At 58.4% G+C, this 23,599-nt stretch overlaps 2 protein-coding genes across 2 annotated transcripts; both read left to right on the top strand.

Moving 5' to 3' along the window:
- The first annotated feature begins 5,297 nt into the window (after positions 1-5,297).
- On the top strand, positions 5,298-8,830 carry LOC147414324 (uncharacterized). The gene is made up of 7 exons (XM_086474001.1): positions 5,298-5,435; positions 5,531-5,718; positions 5,871-6,060; positions 6,546-7,088; positions 7,141-7,322; positions 7,892-8,064; positions 8,478-8,830. The coding sequence occupies exons 1-7, from the start codon at positions 5,298-5,300 to the stop codon at positions 8,828-8,830; spliced, it is 1,767 nt and encodes a 588-aa protein (XP_086330127.1).
- An 8,863-nt stretch (positions 8,831-17,693) lies between these two features.
- On the top strand, positions 17,694-21,214 carry LOC147414323 (uncharacterized). The gene is made up of 7 exons (XM_086474000.1): positions 17,694-17,831; positions 17,927-18,114; positions 18,267-18,456; positions 18,944-19,486; positions 19,539-19,720; positions 20,276-20,448; positions 20,862-21,214. Exons 1-7 carry the CDS (start codon positions 17,694-17,696, stop codon positions 21,212-21,214), a joined length of 1,767 nt encoding a protein of 588 aa, XP_086330126.1.
- The last annotated feature ends 2,385 nt before the right edge of the window (positions 21,215-23,599 follow it).

Below are 23,599 nucleotides of genomic sequence, written 5' to 3'. Positions count from 1 at the left end.
GGCGTTCAGTAGCTCCACCTTCCCTGTATCCTCTGTCACCAGGGCACCCGCCTCATTCAGCAGTGGGCCTACATTGCCTCTAGCATTAGTTTTGTCTGCAATGTATTTGAAGAAGCCCTTTCTGCTGTCCTTGACCTCCCTTGCAAGGCTTAACTCCAAGGAGGCCTTAGCTTTCCTAGTTGCCTCCCTACATCCTCTGACAACAGTCTTATAGTCCTCCCAAGTGGCCATCCCCTGCTTCCAAGATCTATAGACTCTCTTCTTCCACTTGAGTTTGCCCATCAGTTTCCTGTTCAACCACGTGGGTCTCCTGCCTCCCTTTCTTGATTTCCTACCCACTGGCATGCTCCGATCTGGAGCCTGGAAAAAGTGGTCCTTGAATAGAAACCGACTCTCTTGGGCCCCTTTACCTTCTAGTACCCTGCCCCATGGGATTTCCCCTAGCAATTGCTTGAAAAGGCCAAAGTTGGCCCTGCTGAAGGCCAAGGTTGTGATCTTGCTTGGTGTTCTCTTCCTACCGCACAAGATCCTGAACTCCGCCATCTCATGATGGCTGCAGCCAAGGGCTGCCCTCAACCTTCACCGCTTCAACCAGACCCTGCTTGCTAGTGAGATAAGATTGTTATAAGATCTGCTCTAGCAGTGCTCCTCTCCTAGTTGGCTCATCCACCATTTGCATCAAGAAGTTCTCATCGATGCACTGGAGGAACCTCCTGGACTGTGAATGGCTAGCTGTGTAGGTCTCCCAGCAAATATCTGGGTAATTAAAATCCCCCACGAGTACCAGGGCCTGTGAATGCCAGGCTGCTGTCCGCTGCCTGTAGAAGGCCTCATCAACTTCCTCATCCTGATCGGGTGGCCGGTACTAGACACCCACGGCAGTATCTCCCATGCTAGCCTGCCCCTTGATTCTCACCCACAAACTCTCAACCCGCTCCTCATCCACCCCTGGACAGAACTCCCTACGTTCTAGCTGCTCCCTCATGGAAAGAGCAACGCCACCTCCACCTCCTCGCCTTGTTGGCCTGTCTTTCCCGAAAAGGACGCGGCCATCCATGACCGCATTCCAGTCACGTGAGCAGTCCCACCATGTCTCTGTAATTGTCACCAGATCGTAACCCCTTGACCGGACACGGATTCCTGACTCCTCCTCTTTATTCCCCGTGCGGCGTGCACTGGCATACAGGCATCTCAGGGAGCGAGCTGAGCACGCCGACTGCACCCGAGGGGGATGGCAGGCCTTCCGGTCCTCACTAATACTAGAACAGTGCCCCACCGGTGCAAACCCAGCTACAACCCCATCCCCCTTCGAATCTACTTTAAAGCTCTAGCTACGAGCCCTGCTAATTGTTGCCCTAGAACCCTTTTCCCTCTACAAGATAAGCCCTTCCCACGTATTAGCATCAGGTCTGGTGTTTTCTAAAACCAGCCATTATCAAAGAACACACAAGAGCCCGGCCTGTAGCCCCAGTCCTGGAGCCAGGTATTTACAGCGTGGATCCTGCTATTGCTTCCCGTGTCATCACCCGCAACTGGAAGGAGGGAAGAGAAATTAACTTGCGCGCCAGACTCTTTCAATAATTGTCCCAAGGCCCCGAAGTCTCTCTTCATTCCCCTCGGGCTACGGGATGCAGCTTCCTCCCCTCCTGCCTGGAAGATCAGTAGCGGGTTGTAGTCTGATGACCGCACGAGGTTGGGGAGTTTCCTAGCGATATCCCTAATTCGGGCTCCAGGAAGACTACAGACTTCCCTATGGTGAGGGCCGAACCCACATACTGGGCCCTCTGTTCCCTTTAGGAGTGAGTCTCCAACAACTCGAACTCTTCTCTTCTTCCTTGTGGAGGAGGTTGCTATACGGCTGGAAGGCCTGTCTGACTGTGGTGAGACCTCCGGCATAGGCTCTCGAGCATTCACCCCCTCATTGGACTGGCCGTCTTCCAGCGGGGCCTCATATCTCTTTCTCAGAGGCACCCGGGGAGGTGAGGCAGGCAAGGAGGGCGCTTGCAGGCAACTTGCCTCCGCTCACTTCTTTCATTTAGGCTTCTGTCTTCCCCCTGACAGGGGCAGGATACAGGGGCCCCTGTTTCCTGGGTGCGCTCTGGTGGGTGCCCCCCTTTCTGTTGTAGGGAGGGCAGAGCCTGGTTCCACCGGCCTGTCTCCACTTCAGCCTCCCTAATGCTCCGAAGCCTTTTCATTTCACTTGTAACCTCGCAGCCTCGTCGTGCAGCTGGGCCACTCGGCCGAGCAGATCGTCTACCCGCTCCCACCGCACCCGGCCGTACTCGTGGCTGCCCCCCGCCGCCAGCGAGAGGCTGTGGCATTCCCTGCAGCCTGTGACCTGGACACCTGCAGGTTTACCTGCGACCTCTGCCTGGCTCGCCACATTGCATCCAACAGGTCTTGCCCGGGTTGCCACCACAGCTGCCCACACCACCAGCTGCTGGGGCTGCCGCGGCACACTCTGGTCGCAGCGCTCCCCAGGCCGCTTTTTCCAGGCGTCAGGGAGGGCGGCGATGTTCTGGCAACGGCCAGGTCTCGCCCGCGTCTCCCACGAGAGCTGCCGGCTCCAGGCGAGCCGCTCCGCGGCCCTGGCATCTCCTTCCCTCAGGAAAAGCCGCTGTGCGCTGACATCTGCCGCTCCGGTGCGGGCTCGGCCGGCTGCGGGCAGCTCCCCTCGGCGACGACCATCTCGTTCCAACCCCCTGCCATGGGTAGGGACACCTTCCACCTGCGGGAGCTGCGTGAGGACACTGACACGATCAATGTGATCTAACAAGTGAACCTTTATTTCCGTGTTTCCAGTGCAATTTATAACCCTCGACCACACCCAATAAATACTGATTGGCTTCATCGCAAATAACAGCCCATAGTCCTACCTGATTGGCCACATTGCGAGTCACGTTCAAGTCACGTTCACAAATGTTCACACCCATCTTCTTCGAGAAATTAAAACTGCGTCATTAATGGCGGCTGTCTCTTCTCCTGCACCTGTAAGATGTTCATGCCCCCTGCACCGCAAGTTGTTCATGCTTTCAGCAGTTCCGGTACGTCCCAGCTCAGGTTCTCTGGAAAGGCTGGATTGTTCACATGTCCCTTATTTCATAAATATCCTCCCACATTCCACCAGACCAGGTCGCTCCCAGCCCCATCCAGCCTGGCCTTGAGCACTGCCAGGGAGGGGGCAGCCACAGCTTCCCTGGGCAACCTGTGCCGGTGCCTCACCGCCCTTGTAGTGAAGAACTTCTTCCTAATGTCTAATCTCAATCTCCTGCCCTGCTTTATGGATCATTTGTGCCAGTCCACCGGCTAGTCGAGGATGCATCGTCAGATTGCGAGGTGGCTGCCTCCTCTTTCAGGTGGTTTCGCTGACTCTCAAACATCAGCCGAGCACAAACAGCCACTTCCTGATGGCTGGCTTGACATCTCAAACACCTACCTGCTCTACCAACCTGGGGAGGTGAAGGGGCTACTAAATCCCATAAGGAGACAAACATCCTCCCTGCCGTGGGTTAACTCTTTAGTTCCATGTGGGATTTGTTTTGGCAGGATTTGGGAGAAATATCCCCAACCCATCCTGGTCCATCAGCCGCGCGTGTGAAGGATAAACTTGTTAAATTCATACTTTGCTGAGCACCAGGATGGGTTCAAACTATTGCGTTCTGGGTTGGTTGGGTTTTTTTGCTAATGTTACCAGCAGGAAGAAGAAGAACGACATTTGAGATGAAGGGGTCGCTTGGTTGTTTTTCAGGATTTCCTTTTGTTGCAGAGGGATCTGCAGGGATGCAGGGTCTCGGGGGGCAGGATCAGACTGGCCCCCTCCATCAGCCAGTTGAGCATTGCTTGGATGAAGAGAGTCCCCTTTTAGTCCACCCTGGCCACCCTGTAGTCGCTAGATCCTCCTTGGCAACGGTCCCCACGGACAACCCGCCCCCACCCCATTGTGACGACACAGTGGTGACATCAGGGTCAGTGCGTGTTCCACAGAGCCCGGGGCAGTGCAGGACAGGACAGCGACCGGACAGCAGCTCCCTGCCGGGCTCTCGCCTCTCCTGCGCTTGCCACTGGAAACAGGGGCTGATCTTTGGCAAAACCCCACTGCCGCCGTGGTCCCGACCCCTGGCTGGAGCGGAACCGCAGCACCCTGAGGTGGGGTGAGCAGCGTCGGGGGGGACGGGGAAGACCAGGGGGCTGCAGCGGGCCTGGGGGGGGACACGACCCTCTTTGGGGGTGAGGGCTGCGGGGTCGGCCCCAGTGCCCTCCCTGGCTGCAGCGAGACCGGGGCTGAATCCAGGCGACATCCCCGACTCGTGCTCCGCAGGGGCTCTGGCCGTCGGCACGGGGGGACCTTTCTACGAAAACCCAGGTAGCGAACGGGGTGGAACAGCTCAAGCCATCTGTTCTGCCCCTGCTTCTGAACTCGGCAAGAGGAGCGTGTTTTGCGATGCCATCACTACAAATGCTCTGTTTTTATTCACCGCGCAGCCACCTGTGATGGTTTCCTCATGTGCCAAACGCTCGAGCGGGCGCTGAGGGACAAGCGGGGGCCACAACCGCCCCCTTAGCCGGGTTTCATTTCTCTCCTTGGAAAGCAGGCCTGGCCCTGCGGAGGCTTCCTCGTCCCCTTCCCGAACTGTCTGCAGAGCGACCGGTGGAGACAGCTGGAAGCAATGAGCGACTCAAAGGTAAAAACTGAAGCACGATCCCAAGCTGAATTTCTGGACAGGCGCTCTGGGGGATCTGCCGTGGGGATCTCACCTGCAGAAATCAGTGGCGCGGTGGGGTGAGCCGGACAGGCGGTGGGGAGCCAGGCTCTCTTTTGCCAGCAAGGCGTTGGGTTGCGGCGGGGCTCGTTCTGCCTGCCCTCCTGTGCCGGGGATGAGGCCGTGGCGTGAGACCTGGGTGTTGGGGGAGGCAGGGTTGGGCAACAGGGGTCAGCTGAGGTCAGGGGGGTAGTGGTGGATGCAACTGCCAGAGCTGCAGTGCTCACCTGTAAGGCAGTGACTTCTCAGCTACAAGTCACCTTCGCACAGCTGGGGATGCGAGCGCTCCTGCTCCGCTCCTGGGCAAAGTCAGCGGGGTTCCTTCATGTCATGTCCCCAGTAGGGGCGGGTTTGATTCTGACTGACGTGGTCCCGGCAGTCACGCTGGGTGATAAAAGTGGTGACAACGTGCCGTCACCTGCCCTCCGCGCTGCTGGAGGTCTGCACCCTGTTCTGGATGCGAGGTGCTAGCTGCGGCTCAGCTGCCCTGGTGTTGGCTGGTCTTGACGCCTCCTTGCCCTGGAAAGTGGTGCTAGCATGGCGGGGGGTTACCCAAGAGCACAGCGCCTGGCCGCCTTTGCTCTGAAGTGGATCAGAAGCGCTCATGGAGTTGGTTTGTGTGGCTCAGTGTTTGGGAGGGTACTGAATATCTTCGGTGCCAGTGAAGAGCTGAAGGTGGTGACGAAGAGCTGGAGGTGGCGATGCCATTAACCCACTGCCCCGTGCCCAGCTCCGCTGTCTACCACTGCTGGTGGGGTTTGCTCAAGTGACTGAGCTCTCCCTCTCTGTGTCAGCAGGGCGCGCTCTCTTTGAGGCAGAAGCTTTCAGCCTTCCCGGAGAAGGAGCAGGACAAGCTGGCTGAAGGCGAGTTCAGGAGACTGCAGGTGCAGTTTCGGAGAGCTGGGGAGAAGAACAGGTCCTATGGTGCCAAGACGAGGCGTCAGCTGCAGGCCCAGGAGTAAGTGCAGCTTGGCTCGGCTGCGTTGTGCCCGGAAAGTTCCTCCAGGCAGAGATGTGGGGACCCTGGTGCTGAGGTGGGGAGGGGCAAGGACCTGCTCCGGCGTTGCAGGTGGGATGTGCTCCATGTTATTTGTTGTTTTGTTTTTACAGGCAAGAAATAGAGTCGCTGGCTCAAGAACAGAAGGAGGTGTTATCAACGCTGAGCCAGATCACGTCCCGGAGGAACGTGATGCTGGATGAGAGGAATCGTACGGAGCTCCACCGCCTTTTGCAGTCCAAATCCAAGCACGACTCTCTGATTGGAGAGAGAAAAGCCCTCTTAGCTGCCCTGGAGAAGCAGGTAACGCATCTGAACCATTCCCTGGCCGAGCACGGTAGAGCAGAGCAGAGTCACAGAGGGAGACCCGTGGCTGAAACCCCTCGATGCAGAATGCATCTCCTTCAGGCCTCGGAACAGAATGCTGCCTCCTGGCAAAAGACACGTGCCACTGACTAAGGGACAGAGCCAGGCTCCCATTCAAGTCAGCATCGCTGGCCAGAAAAGTACGGCGCAACTCTCAGCCTTGCTGTCCCACAGTTCTCTGCAGCTCCTCTTGGATGGCACACACCTGCCTGGGGTCACGCAACATCCCACTGCTTTTCCCTTGACTTTTGTCGTTCTTCTGAAAATGCAACATTTAGCTGTGCTGCCTGAGATGTGGCAAATCGAGGAGCAGCGACACCCGAGAGATGTCTCTTCACTTCTCCTGAGGACAGCCTGACAAGAGTCCAGAACGTAGGGCTGGAGATTATACTTTCTTTGGTTTTTTTCCTCTGTGTGCGCAGATATTAGAGCTGGAACAAGAGATTGCGAGTCAAAAGCGGAGAGCAGCAAAGGTGAAGGACGTGAAGAGGAGCGAGCGGCTGCCAAAGCAGGCCGAGACGCTGGAGACGTCTCTATACAACGTAAGCAAACCTTTGGCAGGCCTTTGGCGGCCGTGTGCGGGGCTGCACTGGGGCCTGTGTGCAACATGCCTTTTGGTCAGGACAAAGGGTAACGGTGCAAATGCGTTTGGTTGCCACAAGCTGCGTAAAGGCCCTGGCTTGTTCCCCTGGCCTGGTTGCTCCCAGAACCCCTCCAAGGCTCCTTCGAGCTTGGCGACCCAAATGCAGCACTTGTGCCTTGCCAAGAAGCCTGAAGGCCTGCGCCTGTTTAGTGACACGGCCGAGCTGCCTGAGGCCACCTTGCCTTGGACAATGCCAGCTCCGGGTCTCGGCCTGGCCTACTGTTGCCTCTCCAGCCTTAGGGAGGAGGATACTGCAGGGCCAGCTTCACATCCCTTGGCCCGTGTTTGTCTCAGCCCTGGTCGAGGTCTTTCTGCAGAGACCTGAGCCCCCCAGTCCCGCAGCAGCTTCAGACCCCTTGCTTCTCTCTCCCCAGGTCACTGTCCGTTTCCACACCGCTGTGAGCAGAAACAAGCAGCTGCATGAAGAGATTGAAAGCCTCCAAATACAGAAAGCTGCTTTGAACAACATCTTCTTTAAGCTCCACAGGAAGCTGGAGAAGCAACGCAGGAGGATGAACAGCGCTCTTCAGCAATCCACAGAAGCCTATGAGGAGTGGTACGTGGCCTTGCGAACGCTCTGCGGTAAACTTGGCACCGGTGGGCAATGGCGGCGTCGAGTAGCGATGACAAGAGAGACCGCTGGCAACTTGAGAGAGAGGATTCTCCGCTCTTGTCTAGAGCTGGGTGCTGAGGGCTGGGTGCCGAGGGCTGGGTGCCGAGGGCTGGGTGCCTGGTCAGTGCAGGGAGACCGGTACCTCCAGGGTGATTTACTCCACCCGCCCCAGAGGTTTCTCGGGATGGGGTGAGCTGCCTCGCGGAGCAGTCTCTGTCCGCTGAGTCCCACCTGAGCCCACAGAGGGGGACGCAGCAGATGCGGAGCAGAGGCCAGCCAGCTCTGGTCCAAGTGAGCCGGGCTGCCGGAGCTGGGTGCTGTGTCCAAGTACAAAACCCCACCAAGAGCTCTGTCAGCTTGCTGCTGGCCTTGGGCTGACACAGCCGCATCGCGATGAGAGCTGGGCAATGTGCACAGCATCACGGGGGCTTGGCTGGGTCAGGCACGGAGACGGCCAGGAAGAGAAATCGTTCTAACTACGCGTGGTGTAACCTGCTGCTTTCTGCGTGCAGGATGGAGACTCTGAACAGAACTAGAGAGGAGACTGAAAAGCAGAGGAAAGACGCTGCCCTGCACGAAAGGCAGAAGCGTGTCCTTGGCACGGCGCAGATCGAAATGAAAACTTTCATGGACACCAAACTGCGAGATCTCTCGGAGTTGAAGGAAAAGGCCCAAAAGAACAAAGGTAGCAAATGAGAGAAATGCCGTGCAACGGGGACCCCAAACCAGGGCTGCGCAGGGTTGGCAAGGGGTGGCTTATAGCGCTGCACCCCAAAGGCAGGACGTCTCCTCTGCCTGCAGGCTCCTTCAGCCACCCTTTGCCCTACAGAATAAACAGACAAACAGGGATAAGCAAGGGAGGCCACCTGAACCCCTGCGTCTTGGGGTGCCCTTGGGGGAGAGGGAGGGATGGGGAAGCAGGGACCCGCCTCCATGTGCAGCCGTGGCCCCTTTGATCCTGCTGGGGAGGGATGCCACTGTGTTTGCCCCATTCCCATGCAGGCTGTGAGCTCCTTGCTTAATTTCTGAGTGAAGGAAGGCTCTGCCAAGGGCAGCCGTGGGGACACGCGCAGCCCAGACGCTCCCTCTCTCCCTCAGCCTTGAAGGCAGCCAAGCGCATCAGGCAGAGGCAAGCAGAAGCAGAGAGCTTCGAGAGCCTGATGCCAGTTTACCAGCAGCTGCTGGAGCAGGCGGAGAACGGCGACATCGACCGGCTGATAGACAGCTTTGTCGCAGAGAATCAGAAGGAGTTCTCCTGCTTCAGCTACGCCATCGAGGTCAACAAGGAGATGGCGAAGATGCAGCAGAGGATCAACGACCAGCAGGTCTGTTCCAGGCCCTTCACGTCTCCCCTTTCTCAGCTGGTGCTGCTGGGCTGGGGCTTTTCCTCTCCCACGTGTCCGGAATCACACAAGAGCCCAGCTCAGAGCCTGCCACAGGGGCGGGATTAGGGGAATGCAAAGGGGCAGCTAAAAGAGAACTCCCAGAGCCAGAAGGCGGCATTCTCGGATCTGAAAAGGTCTCAATACTGCCACCGTGTACCCAGCAAAACGACTGCAGGATCCAGGAAAGGCAAGAGGTGCCTCGGCCATGTGTGGGGCTGGCTGGAGGGAGAAAGGCTGCCCGTTGTGAGGTCATCAGCTGCCCCCCTGGCCTGGTGACAGTGGTCCCCGGGGGGGGGTCAAGTGGGACGTCCCTGCTGCCAGGGCAGAGGGATGGTCCCCAGCCTCTGTCAGGCACATCTGGTGGGCACTCAGCCCATACCCCTCTCTCGTGCTTGTGTTTACACAGAGCAGGATTGCAGCCCTCATCGTGGACAAGGAGCCTGCGGAAGAGAGCCTGGAGGAAGTGGAGGTATGGCGGCCGGGCCTTCCCTCTGCAAGGGCAGCGCGGCCCTGCCACGTGTGCCAGGGAGTCTGGTCCTATGAACGCTGCTCTGGTCAAGGGCTGGACAGGCGTGGGCAGAAAAGGGCCCTGCATTAGCTTTGGCAGCCCTGTCTCCCAGTGCATGGTGAGAGGGTGCCTGCAGGGCTCCTGCCAGCCCTGGCTCTCCAGCGCCTGCGGCCTCGTGCGCGGCACGGGGAGCTTGGGCTCCCCTACGCAGAGCCTTTCCCCTGCAGGGACGGGAGCATGGGGTGGGATGTCTCCAGTGCCCAGCCTGGAAGTGGCCAGCACTGGGGTGTGGGGGAAGAGCAGGGGGCTGGGGTGACACCTGTCAAAACCTTTGTTGATAGGCAAAAATAATGGAAACCACCAAGGAAGCCAACATGTATGAAAAGAAATACAAGGAGAGCAGCAAGTTGCTGGGCCAGCTCAGATCTGGCGTGGAGGCCCTGCTCAAAGAAACCAGCTGTGATGCTACGAAGATAACGTGGCCGCTTGGAGACAACCTGGCGCAGATTCTGGGTGGGTCGGGGCTGCCCGTCTTCCCCTGCCACATGGCCTGGACCCTGCGTGTCCACCACCCGCTTGCACTGTGTTTTAATTGAGCTCTTGTTTTTTCCTCTGCCCCGTCACGCATGGGTGTCCCTAATGCGAATTCTGGGGTGCCAAATTGCCAGTCAACTCGGGAGCCAAGCCGGCTCTAGAAAGATGCCAGTGGAGCCCCAAGCCCTCCTCTCGGCTCTGGGTGCGGGAGCCGGCCTCGGGCCCTTGCCCCTGGGGAGACAGGCTGCCGGACGGCACCGCCTTGGGGAAGCCAGAGGATGAGCCCCTGCTCAGCAGACGGGCGGGGGCGGATTGGGGCAGGGGCCCTGCGTGACAGTGCTCCCTCCCACCCAGGTCTCCTGGAGAAGAGGACCCGCGAGCTCCTGCTGCAGGAGTCCATCCTGCGCTACACATCGGCTGAGGGCTCCCACCTGGCCCAGCCCTTCGCCCACCCGCTGCTGGGCGGCACCGAGCTCCTCTGGGGGATGGATCGCGCCCAGCTCTGCCCGACGGCCCCCGCCCCGAACGGCACCGCCGACGCCATCGGCGCCTGTGAGTGGGGGAGGTGGGAGGGAGGGGCTGTGGCCACGCAGCCAACGCCCAATGCCCCGTTCCCCCCTGGCTGCCCCGCCCAATCCCCCGCTGACCCCTGTCCTTCCCAGCCAACCCCAACCAGCCTCCCCCGCCCCACCACGGATGTCAGGCCTGTGACGGGGTGCGTGACGGCTGGCCATTTTCTTGGGCAGTGGAAGTGCCGCTGGACCACGGGCAGCTGCGCCAGCTGATTCTCCAGAGGCACGAGAAGCAGCAGGCCGACGCTCCTGGCACGGGCAAGAGGAGGAGGGCTAGACTGAAGATTTCGTGTGCTGACAGCTTCAAATCTGAGCGGGCCAGTGCTCCTGGCAGGGGACCTTCGAGAGAAGAGATCACAGAATGTCAGGGGTTGCAAGGGACCTCGAAAGATCATCCAGTCCAAGCCCCCTGCCAGAGCAGGACCACCTAGAGTAGGTCACACAGGAACGCGCCCGGGCAACTTTTGAACGTCTCCAGAGAAGGAGACTCCACCACCTCTCTGGGCAGCCTGTTCCAGGGCTCTGTCATCCTCACAATTAAAAAGTTTTTCCCTTATGTTCACGTGGAATCTTCTGTGCTCCAGCTTGCACTTGTTGCCCCTTGTCCTGTCATTGGACGTCACCGAGAAGAGCCCGGCTCCACCCTCCTGACACTCGCCCTTTACGTATTTATGAACATCCATGAGGTCACCCCTCAGTCTCCTCTTCTCCAAGCTCAAGAGACCCAGCTCCCTCAGCCTTTCATCAGAAGGGAGACGTTCCACCCCCTTCATCACCTTTGTGGCTCTGCGCTGGACTCTTTCCAGCAGTTCCCTGTCCTTCTGGAACTGAGGGGCCCAGAACTAGACACGCTATTCCAGATGGGCTCTCAGCGGGGCAGAGGAGAAGGGGGAGGAGAACCTCTCTCGACCTACTGACCGCACCCCTTCTCATACCCCCCGGGATGCCATTGGCCTTCTTGGCCACCAGGACACATTGCTGGCTCATGGTCATCCTGCTGCCCACCAGGCCCCCCAGGCCCCTTTCCGCTACGCTATTCTCCACCAGCTCAGTCCCCAACCTCTACTGGGACATGGGGTTGTTCTTTCCCAGCTGCGAGACCCTGCACTTGCCCTTGTTGTAGTTCATTAAATGTCTCCCCGCCCAGCTCTCCAGCCTGTCCAGGTCTTTCTGAACGGCAGCACAGCCTCCTGGGGTGTCAGCCACTCCTCCCAGTTTGGTGTCAGCAGCAAACCTCCTGACAGGGTGCTCTGTTCCCTCATCCAGGTCATTGACGAATATATCGAAGAGTCCTGGTCCCAGCACCCACCCCTGAGGGACTCCACCAGATCCAGGCCTCCAACTAGACTCTGTCCCATTCACCACAGCTCTCTGACTTCTTTCCTTCAACCAATTAAACAAGCCACCTCACTACCCGGTCATCCAGACCACACTTCCTCAGTTCTGCTGCGAGGATGCTGTGGGAGACAGTGTCAAGTGCTTTACCGAAATCAAGATAAACCACATCCACTGCACTACCATCATCTATCCATCCACCTGGTTATGTCTTCATAAAAGGCTATCAGACTTCCATTGGTAAAGCCATGTTGACTGCTCCTAACGACTCTCTTATCCTTGATATGCCTACAGGCAGCACTGAGGGTAAGTTGTTCCATCACTTTTCCAGGGATGGAGGTGAGGCTGACCAGTCTGTAGTTACCCGGGTCCTCCTTCTTGCCCTTTTTGAAGACTGGACTGACATTTGCTTTCCTCCAGCCCTCAGGCACCTCTCTTGTTCCCCACGACTAACCAAAGATGATGGAGAGTGGTCTAGCAATGACTTGTGCCAGCTCCCTCAGCACCCGCGTGTGCATCCCAGCAGGGCCCATGCATTTGTGTATGTCCAGCTTGCTTAATTGATCCCTAACCCAGTCCTCATCAATCAAGGCAATCTCCTCCTTTATCCTGACTTCCTCTGGGGCCTCAGGGCTCTGGAGCTCCTGAGGACAGTCTCCAGCAGCATAGACAGAGGCAAAGAAGGCGTTCAGTAGCTCCACCTTCCCTGTATCCTCTGTCACCAGGGCACCCGCCTCATTCAGCAGTGGGCCTACATTGCCTCTAGCATTAGTTTTGTCTGCAATGTATTTGAAGAAGCCCTTTCTGCTGTCCTTGACCTCCCTTGCAAGGCTTAACTCCAAGGAGGCCTTAGCTTTCCTAGTTGCCTCCCTACATCCTCTGACAACAGTCTTATAGTCCTCCCAAGTGGCCATCCCCTGCTTCCAAGATCTATAGACTCTCTTCTTCCACTTGAGTTTGCCCATCAGTTTCCTGTTCAACCACGTGGGTCTCCTGCCTCCCTTTCTTGATTTCCTACCCACTGGCATGCTCCGATCTGGAGCCTGGAAAAAGTGGTCCTTGAATAGAAACCGACTCTCTTGGGCCCCTTTACCTTCTAGTACCCTGCCCCATGGGATTTCCCCTAGCAATTGCTTGAAAAGGCCAAAGTTGGCCCTGCTGAAGGCCAAGGTTGTGATCTTGCTTGGTGTTCTCTTCCTACCGCACAAGATCCTGAACTCCGCCATCTCATGATGGCTGCAGCCAAGGGCTGCCCTCAACCTTCACCGCTTCAACCAGACCCTGCTTGCTAGTGAGATAAGATTGTTATAAGATCTGCTCTAGCAGTGCTCCTCTCCTAGTTGGCTCATCCACCATTTGCATCAAGAAGTTCTCATCGATGCACTGGAGGAACCTCCTGGACTGTGAATGGCTAGCTGTGTAGGTCTCCCAGCAAATATCTGGGTAATTAAAATCCCCCACGAGTACCAGGGCCTGTGAATGCCAGGCTGCTGTCCGCTGCCTGTAGAAGGCCTCATCAACTTCCTCATCCTGATCGGGTAGCCGGTACTAGACACCCACGGCAGTATCTCCCATGCTAGCCTGCCCCTTGATTCTCACCCACAAACTCTCAACCCGCTCCTCATCCACCCCTGGACAGAACTCCCTACGTTCTAGCTGCTCCCTCATGGAAAGAGCAACGCCACCTCCACCTCCTCGCCTTGTTGGCCTGTCTTTCCCGAAAAGGACGCGGCCATCCATGACCGCATTCCAGTCACGTGAGCAGTCCCACCATGTCTCTGTAATTGTCACCAGATCGTAACCCCTTGACCGGACACGGATTCCTGACTCCTCCTGTTTATTCCCCGTGCAGCGTGCACTGGCATACAGGCATCTCAGGGAGCGAGCTGAGCACGCCGACTGCACCCGAGGGGGATGGCAGGCCTTCCGGTCCTCACTAATACTAGAACAGTGCCCCACCGGTGCAAACCCAGCTACAACCCCATCCCCCTTCGAATCTACTTTAAAGCTCTAGCTACGAGCCCTGCTAATTGTTGCCCTAGAACCCTTTTCCCTCTACAAGATAAGCCCTTCCCACGTATTAGCATCAGGTCTGGTGTTTTCTAAAACCAGCCATTATCAAAGAACACACAAGAGCCCGGCCTGTAGCCCCAGTCCTGGAGCCAGGTATTTACAGCGTGGATCCTGCTATTGCTTCCCGTGTCATCACCCGCAACTGGAAGGAGGGAAGAGAAATTAACTTGCGCGCCAGACTCTTTCAATAATTGTCCCAAGGCCCCGAAGTCTCTCTTCATTCCCCTCAGGCTACGGGATGCAGCTTCCTCCCCTCCTGCCTGGAAGATCAGTAGCGGGTTGTAGTCTGATGACCGCACGAGGTTGGGGAGTTTCCTAGCGATATCCCTAATTCGGGCTCCAGGAAGACTACAGACTTCCCTATGGTGAGGGCCGAACCCACATACTGGGCCCTCTGTTCCCTTTAGGAGTGAGTCTCCAACAACTCGAACTCTTCTCTTCTTCCTTGTGGAGGAGGTTGCTATACGGCTGGAAGGCCTGTCTGACTGTGGTGAGACCTCCGGCATAGGCTCTCGAGCACTCACCCCCTCATTGGACTGGCCGTCTTCCAGCAGGGCCTCATATCTCTTTCTCAGAGGCACCCGGGGAGGTGAGGCAGGCAAGGAGGGCGCTTGCAGGCAACTTGCCTCCGCTCACTTCTTTCATTTAGGCTTCTGTCTTCCCCCTGACAGGGGCAGGATACAGGGGCCCCTGTTTCCTGGGTGCGCTCTGGTGGGTGCCCCCCTTTCTGTTGTAGGGAGGGCAGAGCCTGGTTCCACCGGCCTGTCTCCACTTCAGCCTCCCTAATGCTCCGAAGCCTTTTCATTTCACTTGTAACCTCGCAGCCTCGTCGTGCAGCTGGGCCACTCGGCCGAGCAGATCGTCTACCTGCTCCCACCGCACCCGGCCGTACTCGTGGCTGCCCCCCGCCGCCAGCGAGAGGCTGTGGCATTCCCTGCAGCCTGTGACCTGGACACCTGCAGGTTTACCTGCGACCTCTGCCTGGCTCGCCACATTGCATCCAACAGGTCTTGCCCGGGTTGCCACCACAGCTGCCCACACCACCAGCTGCTGGGGCTGCCGCGGCACACTCTGGTCGCAGCGCTCCCCAGGCCGCTTTTTCCAGGCGTCAGGGAGGGCGGCGATGTTCTGGCAACGGCCAGGTCTCGCCCGCGTCTCCCACGAGAGCTGCCGGCTCCAGGCGAGCCGCTCCGCGGCCCTGGCATCTCCTTCCCTCAGGAAAAGCCGCTGTGCGCTGACATCTGCCGCTCCGGTGCGGGCTCGGCCGGCTGCGGGCAGCTCCCCTCGGCGACGACCATCTCGTTCCAACCCCCTGCCATGGGTAGGGACACCTTCCACCTGCGGGAGCTGCGTGAGGACACTGACACGATCAATGTGATCTAACAAGTGAACCTTTATTTCCGTGTTTCCAGTGCAATTTATAACCCTCGACCACACCCAATAAATACTGATTGGCTTCATCGCAAATAACAGCCCATAGTCCTACCTGATTGGCCACATTGCGAGTCACGTTCAAGTCACGTTCACAAATGTTCACACCCATCTTCTTCGAGAAATTAAAACTGCGTCATTAATGGCGGCTGTCTCTTCTCCTGCACCTGTAAGATGTTCATGCCCCCTGCACCGCAAGTTGTTCATGCTTTCAGCAGTTCCGGTACGTCCCAGCTCAGGTTCTCTGGAAAGGCTGGATTGTTCACATGTCCCTTATTTCATAAATATCCTCCCACATTCCACCAGACCAGGTCGCTCCCAGCCCCATCCAGCCTGGCCTTGAGCACTGCCAGGGAGGGGGCAGCCATAGCTTCCCTGGGCAACCTGTGCCGGTGCCTCACCGCCCTTGTAGTGAAGAACTTCTTCCTAATGTCTAATCTCAATCTCCTGCCCTGCTTTATGGATCATTTGTGCCAGTCCACCGGCTAGTCGAGGATGCATCGTCAGATTGCGAGGTGGCTGCCTCCTCTTTCAGGTGGTTTCGCTGACTCTCAAACATCAGCCGAGCACAAACAGCCACTTCCTGATGGCTGGCTTGACATCTCAAACACCTACCTGCTCTACCAACCTGGGGAGGTGAAGGGGCTACTAAATCCCATAAGGAGACAAACATCCTCCCTGCCGTGGGTTAACTCTTTAGTTCCATGTGGGATTTGTTTTGGCAGGATTTGGGAGAAATATCCCCAACCCATCCTGGTCCATCAGCCGCGCGTGTGAAGGATAAACTTGTTAAATTCATACTTTGCTGAGCACCAGGATGGGTTCAAACTATTGCGTTCTGGGTTGGTTGGGTTTTTTTGCTAATGTTACCAGCAGGAAGAAGAAGAACGACATTTGAGATGAAGGGGTCGCTTGGTTGTTTTTCAGGATTTCCTTTTGTTGCAGAGGGATCTGCAGGGATGCAGGGTCTCGGGGGGCAGGATCAGACTGGCCCCCTCCATCAGCCAGTTGAGCATTGCTTGGATGAAGAGAGTCCCCTTTTAGTCCACCCTGGCCACCCTGTAGTCGCTAGATCCTCCTTGGCAACGGTCCCCACGGACAACCCGCCCCCACCCCATTGTGACGACACAGTGGTGACATCAGGGTCAGTGCGTGTTCCACAGAGCCCGGGGCAGTGCAGGACAGGACAGCGACCGGACAGCAGCTCCCTGCCGGGCTCTCGCCTCTCCTGCGCTTGCCACTGGAAACAGGGGCTGATCTTTGGCAAAACCCCACTGCCGCCGTGGTCCCGACCCCTGGCTGGAGCGGAACCGCAGCACCCTGCGGTGGGGTGAGCAGCGTCGGGGGGGACGGGGAAGACCAGGGGGCTGCAGCGGGCCTGGGGGGGGACACGACCCTCTTTGGGGGTGAGGGCTGCGGGGTCGGCCCCAGTGCCCTCCCTGGCTGCAGCGAGACCGGGGCTGAATCCAGGCGATATCCCCGACTCGTGCTCCGCAGGGGCTCTGGCCGTCGGCACGGGGGGACCTTTCTACGAAAACCCAGGTAGCGAACGGGGTGGAACAGCTCAAGCCATCTGTTCTGCCCCTGCTTCTGAACTCGGCAAGAGGAGCGTGTTTTGCGATGCCATCACTACAAATGCTCTGTTTTTATTCACCGCGCAGCCACCTGTGATGGTTTCCTCATGTGCCAAACGCTCGAGCGGGCGCTGAGGGACAAGCGGGGGCCACAACCGCCCCCTTAGCCGGGTTTCATTTCTCTCCTTGGAAAGCAGGCCTGGCCCTGCGGAGGCTTCCTCGTCCCCTTCCCGAACTGTCTGCAGAGTGACCGGTGGAGACAGCTGGAAGCAATGAGCGACTCAAAGGTAAAAACTGAAGCACGATCCCAAGCTGAATTTCTGGACAGGCGCTCTGGGGGATCTGCCGTGGGGATCTCACCTGCAGAAATCAGTGGCGCGGTGGGGTGAGCCGGACAGGCGGTGGGGAGCCAGGCTCTCTTTTGCCAGCAAGGCGTTGGGTTGCGGCGGGGCTCGTTCTGCCTGCCCTCCTGTGCCGGGGATGAGGCCGTGGCGTGAGACCTGGGTGTTGGGGGAGGCAGGGTTGGGCAACAGGGGTCAGCTGAGGTCAGGGGGGTAGTGGTGGATGCAACTGCCAGAGCTGCAGTGCTCACCTGTAAGGCAGTGACTTCTCAACTACAAGTCACCTTCGCACAGCTGGCGATGCGAGCGCTCCTGCTCCGCTCCTGGGCAAAGTCAGCGGGGTTCCTTCATGTCATGTCCCCAGTAGGGGTGGGTTTGATTCTGACTGACGTGGTCCCGGCAGTCACGCTGGGTGATAAAAGTGGTGACAACGTGCTGTCACCTGCCCTCCGCGCTGCTGGAGGTCTGCACCCTGTTCTGGATGCGAGGTGCTAGCTGCGGCTCAGCTGCCCTGGTGTTGGCTGGTCTTGACGCCTCCTTGCCCTGGAAAGTGGTGCTAGCATGGCGGGGGGTTACCCAAGAGCACAGCGCCTGGCCGCCTTTGCTCTGAAGTGGATCAGAAGCGCTCATGGAGTTGATTTGTGTGGCTCAGTGTTTGGGAGGGTACTGAATATCTTCGGTGCCAGTGAAGAGCTGAAGGTGGTGACGAAGAGCTGGAGGTGGCGATGCCATTAACCCACTGCCCCGTGCCCAGCTCCGCTGTCTACCACTGCTGGTGGGGTTTGCTCAAGTGACTGAGCTCTCCCTCTCTGTGTCAGCAGGGCGCGCTCTCTTTGAGGCAGAAGCTTTCAGCCTTCCCGGAGAAGGAGCAGGACAAGCTGGCTGAAGGCGAGTTCAGGAGACTGCAGGTGCAGTTTCGGAGAGCTGGGGAGAAGAACAGGTCCTATGGTGCCAAGACGAGGCGTCAGCTGCAGGCCCAGGAGTAAGTGCAGCTTGGCTCGGCTGCGTTGTGCCCGGAAAGTTCCTCCAGGCAGAGATGTGGGGACCCTGGTGCTGAGGTGGGGAGGGGCAAGGACCTGCTCCGGCGTTGCAGGTGGGATGTGCTCCATGTTATTTGTTGTTTTGTTTTTACAGGCAAGAAATAGAGTCGCTGGCTCAAGAACAGAAGGAGGTGTTATCAACGCTGAGCCAGATCACGTCCCGGAGGAACGTGATGCTGGATGAGAGGAATCGTACGGAGCTCCACCGCCTTTTGCAGTCCAAATCCAAGCACGACTCTCTGATTGGAGAGAGAAAAGCCCTCTTAGCTGCCCTGGAGAAGCAGGTAACGCATCTGAACCATTCCCTGGCCGAGCACGGTAGAGCAGAGCAGAGTCACAGAGGGAGACCCGTGGCTGAAACCCCTCGATGCAGAATGCATCTCCTTCAGGCCTCGGAACAGAATGCTGCCTCCTGGCAAAAGACACGTGCCACTGACAAAGGGACAGAGCCAGGCTCCCATTCAAGTCAGCATCGCTGGCCAGAAAAGTACGGGGCGCAACTCTCAGCCTTGCTGTCCCACAGCTCTCTGCAGCTCCTCTTGGATGGCACACACCTGCCTGGGGTCACGCAACATCCCACTGCTTTTCCCTTGACTTTTGTCGTTCTTCTGAAAATGCAACATTTAGCTGTGCTGCCTGAGATGTGGCAAATCGAGGAGCAGCGACACCCGAGAGATGTCTCTTCACTTCTCCTGAGGACAGCCTGACAAGAGTCCAGAACGTAGGGCTGGAGATTATACTTTCTTTGGTTTTTTTCCTCTGTGTGCGCAGATATTAGAGCTGGAACAAGAGATTGCGAGTCAAAAGCGGAGAGCAGCAAAGGTGAAGGACGTGAAGAGGAGCGAGCGGCTGCCAAAGCAGGCCGAGACGCTGGAGACGTCTCTATACAACGTAAGCAAACCTTTGGCAGGCCTTTGGCGGCCGTGTGCGGGGCTGCACTGGGGCCTGTGTGCAACATGCCTTTTGGTCAGGACAAAGGGTAACGGTGCAAATGCGTTTGGTTGCCACAAGCTGCGTAAAGGCCCTGGCTTGTTCCCCTGGCCTGGTTGCTCCCAGAACCCCTCCAAGGCTCCTTCGAGCTTGGCGACCCAAATGCAGCACTTGTGCCTTGCCAAGAAGCCTGAAGGCCTGCGCCTGTTTAGTGACACGGCCGAGCTGCCTGAGGCCACCTTGCCTTGGACAATGCCAGCTCCGGGTCTCGGCCTGGCCTACTGTTGCCTCTCCAGCCTTAGGGAGGAGGATACTGCAGGGCCAGCTTCACATCCCTTGGCCCGTGTTTGTCTCAGCCCTGGTCGAGGTCTTTCTGCAGAGACCTGAGCCCCCCAGTCCCGCAGCAGCTTCAGACCCCTTGCTTCTCTCTCCCCAGGTCACTGTCCGTTTCCACACCGCTGTGAGCAGAAACAAGCAGCTGCATGAAGAGATTGAAAGCCTCCAAATACAGAAAGCTGCTTTGAACAACATCTTCTTTAAGCTCCACAGGAAGCTGGAGAAGCAACGCAGGAGGATGAACAGCGCTCTTCAGCAATCCACAGAAGCCTACGAGGAGTGGTACGTGGCCTTGCGAACGCTCTGCGGTAAACTTGGCACCGGTGGGCAATGGCGGCGTCGAGTAGCGATGACAAGAGAGATCGCTGGCAACTTGAGAGAGAGGATTCTCCGCTCTTGTCTAGAGCTGGGTGCCGAGGGCTGGGTGCCGAGGGCTGGGTGCCTGGTCAGTGCAGGGAGACCGGTACCTCCAGGGTGATTTACTCCACCCGCCCCAGAGGTTTCTCGGGATGGGGTGAGCTGCCTCGCGGAGCAGTCTCTGTCCGCTGAGTCCCACCTGAGCCCACAGAGGGGGACGCAGCAGATGCGGAGCAGAGGCCAGCCAGCTCTGGTCCAAGTGAGCCGGGCTGCCGGAGCTGGGTGCTGTGTCCAAGTACAAAACCCCACCAAGAGCTCTGTCAGCTTGCTGCTGGCCTTGGGCTGACACAGCCGCATCGCGATGAGAGCTGGGCAATGTGCACAGCATCACGGGGGCTTGGCTGGGTCAGGCACGGAGACGGCCAGGAAGAGAAATCGTTCTAACTACGCGTGGTGTAACCTGCTGCTTTCTGCGTGCAGGATGGAGACTCTGAACAGAACTAGAGAGGAGACTGAAAAGCAGAGGAAAGACGCTGCCCTGCACGAAAGGCAGAAGCGTGTCCTTGGCACGGCGCAGATCGAAATGAAAACTTTCATGGACACCAAACTGCGAGATCTCTCGGAGTTGAAGGAAAAGGCCCAAAAGAACAAAGGTAGCAAATGAGAGAAATGCCGTGCAACGGGGACCCCAAACCAGGGCTGCGCAGGGTTGGCAAGGGGTGGCTTATAGCGCTGCACCCCAAAGGCAGGACGTCTCCTCTGCCTGCAGGCTCCTTCAGCCACCCTTTGCCCTACAGAATAAACAGACAAACAGGGATAAGCAAGGGAGGCCACCTGAACCCCTGCGTCTTGGGGTGCCCTTGGGGGAGAGGGAGGGATGGGGAAGCAGGGACCCGCCTCCATGTGCAGCCGTGGCCCCTTTGATCCTGCTGGGGAGGGATGCCACTGTGTTTGCCCCATTCCCATGCAGGCTGTGAGCTCCTTGCTTAATTTCTGAGTGAAGGAAGGCTCTGCCAAGGGCAGCCGTGGGGACACGCGCAGCCCAGACGCTCCCTCTCTCCCTCAGCCTTGAAGGCAGCCAAGCGCATCAGGCAGAGGCAAGCAGAAGCAGAGAGCTTCGAGAGCCTGATGCCAGTTTACCAGCAGCTGCTGGAGCAGGCGGAGAACGGCGACATCGACCGGCTGATAGACAGCTTTGTCGCAGAGAATCAGAAGGAGTTCTCCTGCTTCAGCTACGCCATCGAGGTCAACAAGGAGATGGCGAAGATGCAGCAGAGGATCAACGACCAGCAGGTCTGTTCCAGGCCCTTCACGTCTCCCCTTTCTCAGCTGGTGCTGCTGGGCTGGGGCTTTTCCTCTCCCACGTGTCCGGAATCACACAAGAGCCCAGCTCAGAGCCTGCCACAGGGGCGGGATTAGGGGAAGGCAAAGGGGCAGCTAAAAGAGAACTCCCAGAGCCAGAAGGCGGCGTTCTCGGATCTGAAAAGGTCTCAATACTGCCACCGTGTACCCAGCAAAACGACTGCAGGATCCAGGAAAGGCAAGAGGTGCCTCGGCCATGTGTGGGGCTGGCTGGAGGGAGAAAGGCTGCCCGTTGTGAGGTCATCAGCTGCCCCCCTGGCCTGGTGACAGTGGTCCCCGGGGGGGGGTCAAGTGGGACGTCCCTGCTGCCAGGGCAGAGGGATGGTCCCCAGCCTCTGTCAGGCACATCTGGTGGGCACTCAGCCCATACCCCTCTCTCGTGCTTGTGTTTACACAGAGCAGGATTGCAGCCCTCATCGTGGACAAGGAGCCTGCGGAAGAGAGCCTGGAGGAAGTGGAGGTATGGCGGCCGGGCCTTCCCTCTGCAAGGGCAGCGCGGCCCTGCCACGTGTGCCAGGGAGTCTGGTCCTATGAACGCTGCTCTGGTCAAGGGCTGGACAGGCGTGGGCAGAAAAGGGCCCTGCATTGGCTTTGGCAGCCCTGTCTCCCAGTGCATGGTGAGAGGGTGCCTGCAGGGCTCCTGCCAGCCCTGGCTCTCCAGCGCCTGCGGCCTCGTGCGCGGCACGGGGAGCTTGGGCTCCCCTACGCAGAGCCTTTCCCCTGCAGGGACGGGAGCATGGGGTGGGATGTCTCCAGTGCCCAGCCTGGAAGTGGCCAGCACTGGGGTGTGGGGGAAGAGCAGGGGGCTGGGGTGACACCTGTCAAAACCTTTGTTGATAGGCAAAAATAATGGAAACCACCAAGGAAGCCAACATGTATGAAAAGAAATACAAGGAGAGCAGCAAGTTGCTGGGCCAGCTCAGATCTGGCGTGGAGGCCCTGCTCAAAGAAACCAGCTGTGATGCTACGAAGATAACGTGGCCGCTTGGAGACAACCTGGCGCAGATTCTGGGTGGGTCGGGGCTGCCCGTCTTCCCCTGCCACATGGCCTGGACCCTGCGTGTCCACCACCCGCTTGCACTGTGTTTTAATTGAGCTCTTGTTTTTTCCTCTGCCCCGTCACGCATGGGTGTCCCTAATGCGAATTCTGGGGTGCCAAATTGCCAGTCAACTCGGGAGCCAAGCCGGCTCTAGAAAGATGCCAGTGGAGCCCCAAGCCCTCCTCTCGGCTCTGGGTGCGGGAGCCGGCCTCGGGCCCTTGCCCCTGGGGAGACAGGCTGCCGGACGGCACCGCCTTGGGGAAGCCAGAGGATGAGCCCCTGCTCAGCAGACGGGCGGGGGCGGATTGGGGCAGGGGCCCTGCGTGACAGTGCTCCCTCCCACCCAGGTCTCCTGGAGAAGAGGACCCGCGAGCTCCTGCTGCAGGAGTCCATCCTGCGCTACACATCGGCTGAGGGCTCCCACCTGGCCCAGCCCTTCGCCCACCCGCTGCTGGGCGGCACCGAGCTCCTCTGGGGGATGGATCGCGCCCAGCTCTGCCCGACGGCCCCCGCCCCGAACGGCACCGCCGACGCCATCGGCGCCTGTGAGTGGGGGAGGTGGGAGGGAGGGGCTGTGGCCACGCAGCCAACGCCCAATGCCCCGTTCCCCCCTGGCTGCCCCGCCCAATCCCCCGCTGACCCCTGTCCTTCCCAGCCAACCCCAACCAGCCTCCCCCGCCCCACCACGGATGTCAGGCCTGTGACGGGGTGCGTGACGGCTGGCCATTTTCTTGGGCAGTGGAAGTGCCGCTGGACCACGGGCAGCTGCGCCAGCTGATTCTCCAGAGGCACGAGAAGCAGCAGGCCGACGCTCCTGGCACGGGCAAGAGGAGGAGGGCTAGACTGAAGATTTCGTGTGCTGACAGCTTCAAATCTGAGCGGGCCAGTGCTCCTGGCAGGGGACCTTCGAGAGAAGAGATCACAGAATGTCAGGGGTTGCAAGGGACCTCGAAAGATCATCCAGTTCAAGCCCCCTGCCAGAGCAGGACCACCTAGAGTAGGTCACACAGGAACGCGCCCGGGCAACTTTTGAACGTCTCCAGAGAAGGAGACTCCACCACCTCTCTGGGCAGCCTGTTCCAGGGCTCTGTCATCCTCACAATTAAAAAGTTTTTCCCTTATGTTCACGTGGAATCTTCTGTGCTCCAGCTTGCACTTGTTGCCCCTTGTCCTGTCATTGGACGTCACCGAGAAGAGCCCGGCTCCACCCTCCTGACACTCGCCCTTTACGTATTTATGAACATCCATGAGGTCACCCCTCAGTCTCCTCTTCTCCAAGCTCAAGAGACCCAGCTCCCTCAGCCTTTCATCAGAAGGGAGACGTTCCACCCCCTTCATCACCTTTGTGGCTCTGCGCTGGACTCTTTCCAGCAGTTCCCTGTCCTTCTGGAACTGAGGGGCC

The sequence above is a fragment of the Leptosomus discolor genome, chromosome 16 (genome assembly GCF_034619465.1).
Source record: "Leptosomus discolor isolate bLepDis1 chromosome 16, bLepDis1.hap2, whole genome shotgun sequence".
Lineage (NCBI taxonomy): Eukaryota > Metazoa > Chordata > Aves > Leptosomiformes > Leptosomidae > Leptosomus > Leptosomus discolor.
The sequence above is the reverse complement of the archived record's forward strand: the minus strand, read 5'-3'. Positions and strand labels throughout refer to the sequence as shown.